The sequence below is a fragment of the Vigna unguiculata genome, chromosome 4 (genome assembly GCF_004118075.2).
Source record: "Vigna unguiculata cultivar IT97K-499-35 chromosome 4, ASM411807v1, whole genome shotgun sequence".
In the NCBI taxonomy this organism is placed as follows: Eukaryota; Viridiplantae; Streptophyta; class Magnoliopsida; order Fabales; family Fabaceae; genus Vigna; species Vigna unguiculata.
In genome coordinates this window covers 13,341,737-13,348,972 of record NC_040282.1, presented here as the reverse complement: position 1 = coordinate 13,348,972, position 7,236 = coordinate 13,341,737, and the positions used below count along the sequence as shown (strand labels likewise).

Sequence of the window (7,236 nt, the reverse complement as noted above, 5' to 3'; positions counted from 1 at the left end):
CTGTAACGCCGTTTAAATCATTAATGAAGCATTGTACATGTGGCACGATTTGTATTAGGGTGTATTACGTGTACCGTACAGGTGGCTTAATTAGATATTTGGGGATAAATAAGTGAGCTAGGGTTTTGGTAGGGAATGTTTGGGCAGTTGGTGAATTTTGGCAATCTTGTTCCTCCATTCCCAATTGGTATTGCTGCAACCTTCTTCTTTCTGCAATCCCATTATATAGGTATGTTACGGTCCCAACATCGACAACTGACAAACAAACCAACTAATACAAACTGTGCCACCCGTACAATGTTCCGTTAATGATTTAAACGACGTTACAGAAAAAGACCAAATAAAACACGAATTGCGAAAATGAGGACCATTCTAAACATTCGGTAAAAATGAGGACCATTTTAAACATTCTGTGAAAATGAGGACCATCCGCAACAAACACTACGAAAATGAGGACCAAAAAGGTATTTAAGCCTATAATTAAAAGGTATAAAATAATAATTCTTTTATCTTAAACACTTTTGTAGGATGAAATTCAACCCAAGGAATAGAAACGTGTTAGAAGAAAAATCCAACAACAATACATTCAAATTAAAAGTACTTCATGGGCTTAAATGCACACATAACATTACTTTTGTCTCATACACACTTTTATGGTTTTTGTAGTGCTATCATGTGAAAAGTCTAGTCTGTATAAAAGATTAATACCATACTGGATATCTCATATCAATTAGAGATAAGACGATTTTACAATATATAACTAGAATTGCAAATCTTATCTTACAAATATGATTTTGTGAATTTGAATTAGTTTTAAAGTTCACTTCTTAACATGATATCAGCATAATGAGTTGAGGTTTATCCCAACGAGAATAATTGTTTGTTCGGCCTATTGTGTCACTCACTATTAGAAAATTTGTTGTTTGTTGGGTTATCGTATCACCAAGTATCAAGCCGTTATCTTCTAGTGCGAATAGTTATATGTTTGATTTATTGTGTCACTTGCGATATGAAAATTTGTTTTCTTGGACTATTGTGCCACCCAGTATTAGATCATCCATGATTTCATAGTAAACAAGTAGATAAAAACCTCAACTTACAAACCAATTTTGTGGAGGTGAATTAAGTTTAAAATCTACTTTTTAACACTTTTAATTTAAAATCTCAAAATATTTATTCTCCGATACTTTCGGTTTTATGGTATAAATCAAGAGTTTTTAAGTATGAAAATTCTAGCAACCAAAACGAAATTTTCTCAAATTCTATGGCTTGGTCTTAGCAAGTTGCCATGGCAATGCCATGAAATGATTGGTTAATTTGGCCGACAAATTTTGATTTATCTGTTTTTAAGAGTTGAAAGTTTTAGGTCCATAACTAAAGTTAGGCTCATAAAAAACCAATCCAACTACTACTTTTAGAGGCCGGTGGCTTAAGGAGAATATTACTTAGAAATCCTCAAACATTATTTTGTTGTTGAAAGGAAGTTAAATTTGTCCACTTTCTTTTAAGAGAAATGCTAGTAAGTAATATGCTTTCATCACACTCTTTTGAAATTTATCTAAACTTACAAAAAAGAAATGGTAGATCTCATATCTTAATTAACAACTTCATTTCGTGATTTTGTTATTTTTAATAATTTTCAACCAAATACAATATGTTTCATGAAAAAGTTGAATAGTGAGTAGCACTTGTCAATTTTCTATCCCTCTCTCCATCTAAAATAATAGTATTTTAATTTTATATAGGAAAATTACCTCAATATTTTAATTGTTTTTTATAAATATGTTTTTCGTCTTTAAATTATTATAAAAATATTGTGTTTCGTCTTTAAAATAAATTACAATATAATTTATGAAGTTATATAAAATATCATTTTAAAATATAATACGGGGAAATTATATTATATTTTATTATAAAATTTTATTTGTTATATAAGACACACTCCTGTTTGAAGAAGTTTCTTATTATTTTCATAAGATGTAGTAAATAAATATTTGATAATTAAATTTAAAAATTAAATATAACTTTTTTATAATAGTTTGAGGACGTATAACATGTTTAATATTTTTCATGAAAGTAATATTATTATTTAATAAAATAAAAAAATTGTTATTTTTGAATAGAAATAAATACTTCTTAACCTACCAATAATTCATATGGGTAAGATTTAAATTCAGGTCAGCTCATTTAAAACCATTTGCCAAATTAAGATTTGAACACTTCACCCACTCTGATGCAAGACCTACCACAGTAGGCCACATTTATACACTTCATTTGTTTATCTTAAATTAATTTATGAGAAAGTTATGTAGAAAAAATTGTGAGATAGTAGAATTTCCGTTAAAAAATAGCGTGAATTCAACGTATCTTTTATTTTTATAGATGCTATGGATTAAGTATGTTTTTAGTCCCTGAATTTTGACTCAAAATTGAAATCCGTCTCTGGTCGAAACTTTGATAAATTTTGGTCCTTACATTTTAAAAATGAATGAATATAGTCTTTTTAACCCAATTTTGTTAACTTTTTTTCAACATGTGGAATGCGTTTCATGTTAATATTAGAGTTGTTTACGTCATTTGACACATTCTCGATTCAATATTTATTGAGAAATGCTTTTGAAACCTAAAAGAAAAATTAACAAAATTAGGTTAAAAGGGCTATATTCATTCATTTTTAAAGTCTAAAGACCAAAATTTATCAAAATTCTAACCAAAAACGAATTCCAATTTTGAGTCAAACTTAAAAAACTAAAAACATATTTAACTTTGCTTTATTTTCAATATTGGAAACATGTGTTGGTGTCAAATTTGTTGCCAAGTTACGATAAAGAAAAAATGGTCAATTTCAATACACTTTACCTGAAACATTCCTGAAGAATGAGTAAGAAAATTATTATTTTTGTTGAACAATCTTACAGTGCAAAGATGTGAATTGTTGAACAAAACTATCACTTCAACCATATTCTCACATGATATTTAATTCATTATGCAGAAATTATGATAATTCAGGTTAAATAGGTTTTCGGTTTCTAAATTTTAATATGAAATTGAAAAATTCTTTTTATTTAAAATTTTGATATATTTAAATTTTAAAAGTAACTCAATTATATTAATTATTTTTATTATTAAATTCATTTTTCATCTGAGATTAAAGAGAAACATGTTAAATCATCTAAAAAATTTAAATATCAGCATAAAATGTAATTGAGATGTCAAATAACCAAATTTCAATTTCAGGAGAAATTTCATCCACTAAAAGATGTTAATGTAACTCTTCATTTTAATATTATTACAAGTTGCAGAAAAGATATTAATGGTCACATTAGTTCTGTCTCTGAAAGTGTGAGGCAAAAGCACCCTGCTTCAGTTTAGTCTCTATAATTATCTCTATAATTACTTCAAAACCTTTGTGAACAGTGAAATCTCATTTCTTTGGTTGAAATCCCTGCTTCTACCATCATTGCATCCAACCGCTCTTTCATCATTATCCATGTCCCTTGCATCCAACAAGATGTTCACTGTTCTGAACCATAATCATCAATGAGATTTTTATTGGCATCTTAGAGTTCCCTTTTGAGATTCCAAGTTGAAAAAGGTTTCCTTTTTTTTTTCTTGAATATTACATCCCTTTCTCATGTTATCTACTGCAAATGGTCTTGTGATCACTTTTATAAATAATATTCTTCTTTGAAGTGCCTGCTACCTTTTCTGTGTTAACTTTGTGATAACAATTATTGCTGTTTCCATTCTCACACCAACTGTTTGATATTATTAATTGGATCAAATCACAAACCCACGTAACCAACCTCAGGGACCATTCTTTTTCCTTGTTGTGCGCTTCTGATTACTGGGTGTTTTAATGGAATTTTGCAACTAGCACTGTTCAACCCTTTAATCAGTCTCGTGTGTTGTCTTCACGTGTGTGCTTTAGTGCTTTTCTACATTTCCACATGTGAACTTTGGTTCCCTTTATAACTTAATTTGTTCTTGTTCAATGTTATAATTCCCATGTAAGCTTTCTTGTGCTGTATCAGTTTTCTATATTCCTCACACAGGTCCAGCTTCTATCTGTACTCTTGTTTTGTTCTGTATCATCAGTTCCATTCCACCCTCAATTACACTCTTTCTTCTTCCCCTTTCCCTTTTGCAATCATTAGTTTGAGTTGGTTTTACTTTGTTGTTCTTGTTTTCAATTATTATCTGCTTTCATATTGTTAAAGTTGTTACTTGCAAGAGTTTTCAAATCACTAGAGTTTTTAGCTTTTCCAATCTTGTCAATGGCTCCTACATACTTTCCTCTTCGTTGGGAGAGCACTGGGGACCAGTGGTGGTACGCATCACCAATAGATTGGGCTGCTGCAAATGGCCACTATGACTTGGTTCGTGAACTTCTCAGAATGGACAGTAACCACCTTTTCAAGCTCACTTCCCTGCGCAGAATCCGGCGGCTGGAAGTGGTGTGGGATGATGAAGAACAGTTCAATGATGTTGCAAAGTTTCGGAGTGAGGTGGCACAGAAACTGCTGCTTGAATGTGAGTCAAAGAAAGGGAAGAACTCTCTCATCAGAGCTGGCTATGGTGGATGGCTAATGTACACTGCTGCCTCAGCTGGGGACTTGGGTTTTGTTCAAGTCCTTCTTGAGAGAAACCCTTTGCTGGTTTTTGGTGAGGGAGAGTATGGTATTACTGACATACTCTATGCTGCTGCCAGGAGCAAGAATTGTGAGGTTTTTAGGCTGTTATTTGATTTTGCTGTTTCACCAAGGTTTATATCTGGCAAAGGTGGGGTGGTGGTGGAGGAGCATGTTGGGGACATTCCTTCTGTTTATAGGTGGGAGATGACCAATAGGGCTGTTCATGCTGCTGCCAGAGGAGGAAATCTCAAGATTTTGGAGGAGCTTCTGGCCAATTGCTCTGATGTTTTGGTTTACAGAGATGCTGATGGATCTACTGTTCTACATGCAGCTGCAGGAAGAGGCCAAGTTGAGGTGATACTCTTGTTTTTCATCATGAGTTCTGTTTCATTTTGTGCATCAAATGTTTGAAGCTTCTGCTACTCTTTGCCTTGTTTCTCATAACTATTCTGGTGGTGGTGGAAACCTTTTAAAAGCTCTTTTAACATATAAAGTTTTGTCTGGTGTTGTTTGAACATAGATTATTTAGCATGCAGTATCATTTAGCAACAGAGTTATTCTAATCTCTGTAAGATCATTATTGTTCCGAGTAGTTCTTGCATGATCAAATAGACTGTCACAGGAAGAAGTAGTTAAAAGTTCTAATCCTTTTATCTACTTTACAAGAATCAAGGAATCCTCTTATGTGACCTTACTATCTCCTTTTATAATTAATTATTTTCATTCATTTTGAGCTTTTGATTGGTTGTGCCTATAGGCATTCTGCAACAATTAGTTGTTGTGATTTGTTTTTGTTGTGGTGTGGTGTGGTATTTCAACTCTGAACAATATTACCTCTCATGCAGGTTGTTAAGTATCTTATATCATCCTTTGACATGATAAACTCCACAGACCATCAGGGTAACACTTCTTTGCATGTGGCTGCTTCCAGGGGCCAATTAGCTACAGCTGAAACTCTTGTCTCAGCATTTCCCACACTGATCTCTCTGAGAAACAACTCTGGAGAAACTTTTCTCCATAAGGCAGTGTCTGGGTTTCAATCTCATGCATTCAGAAGACTGGACAAGCAGGTTGACCTTTTGAGAAACATGCTGAGTGGGAAGAACTTTCATGTGGGGGACATAATCAATGACAAGAGCAATGATGGAAGAACTGCTCTTCACATGGCCATCATAGGCAACATTCACTCTGATCTTGTGCAGCTCCTCATGACTGCTCCCTCAATAAATGTGAATATCTCTGATGTTGATGGCATGACCCCACTGGATTACCTTAGACAACACCCTAACTCTGCATCATCAGATATACTAATCAAAAAGTTGATCTCAGCTGGTGGAATGTTTGGTTGTCAAGGTCATAGTTCAAGAAAAGCCATAGCTTCACACTTGAGAATGCAAAGCATTGGAAGCAGTCCTGGGACATCATTCAGAGTCTCAGACACTGAAATATTTTTGTACACTGGCTTTGAGAATGTATCAGATGCTAGTGCTGATCACGGGAATGGAGGAGTGAGTTCATCTTCATCGGAGCACATTCCATATGACCCAAATGCTGTTGAAAATCGCGCTTCAACAGCTAGCAAAAGGCCTAGTTCTGTGAACTATGCAGCAGCAAGGTTGAAGAGAGCTCTTCAGTGGTCTAGAGTGAAAGACAAGAAATATGAAGAGAAGTTCAAAAAGTCCACAGATGAGGGTTCAGTGGACTCAGTCAGGAAATGGAATAACAGCTTTGATGAAACTCCAACCCCACTTAGGCAAAGATTTTCTAGGCCAGTTTCACTTCCTAACAACAAAAGAACTCTTTCTGTGAGAAGTCAGCAGTCAAGTCCAAATGCTAAGAAGAGGTTTGCTTCAGGACTAGTGCATGGAGTGATGCAATCCATGCCACAAGTAAAGGTTTCAGGAAGATCCAGGTCTAGTTCCTTTTCAAAGTCATCAATTTCTTCACCTAGATCAATAGACAAGCAAAAGGGCATTTACATTGACAGTGACATTGCTGGGCCATCAAGCTTAAATCAACCACCACCTGAGGATGATGAATCACCAAAGTTGGTAAAGAGAACTTCAGTTGGTAGGAAGTTGAGGGGCCATTACTTCTGCTTTGGTGCACCAGGCCTTAATGTCAAAAACACAGTTCACAGGCGGCAAGAAAGCCAGAGTTACAAGGCTCATGCTGTTGCTGTGGCTTAACTGGATGAGCTTATATATAGATAATTCCTGACCAGGCTAATTCAACAAATAAGGGGAAAAACTGCTTTATCAACTTTAAACTTACCTGTTAAGGGTTGCTAGTGGGTTCTGTAGTTGTAAGTTTTTATAGATATATTTTGTTACTTAAGGAATAGCTCATCATCCTGAAGTCCACTTTGTTAATGGAAAACTCATGTATTAAAAGTATGCTTCTTATCATATTGGCATCAAATTGCCTCAATTTGGTGCCTGGTAATGTAAGAATTAGCTTTGCCAATGTGTTATTTAATCCTTTTGGTCACTGCAGTCATCTGCATTTTTGTTAGATGAGTTACTTAGTATTCATGTGCATGAATGAAACTCAGAGATTAAGCCTATGTGATACCCTTTTAAAGGGGTGAATGGAGAATAAA

At 34.1% G+C, this 7,236-nt stretch overlaps 1 protein-coding gene across 1 annotated transcript; it reads left to right on the top strand.

Annotated features, from left to right (window-relative positions):
- The first annotated feature begins 3,354 nt into the window (after window positions 1-3,354).
- LOC114181841 (ankyrin repeat domain-containing protein 50-like) lies at window positions 3,355-7,148 on the top strand. The gene is made up of 2 exons (XM_028068445.1): window positions 3,355-4,988; window positions 5,480-7,148. Exons 1-2 carry the CDS (start codon window positions 4,278-4,280, stop codon window positions 6,821-6,823), a joined length of 2,055 nt encoding a protein of 684 aa, XP_027924246.1. The 5' UTR covers window positions 3,355-4,277; the 3' UTR covers window positions 6,824-7,148.
- Window positions 7,149-7,236: the final 88 nt, after the last annotated feature.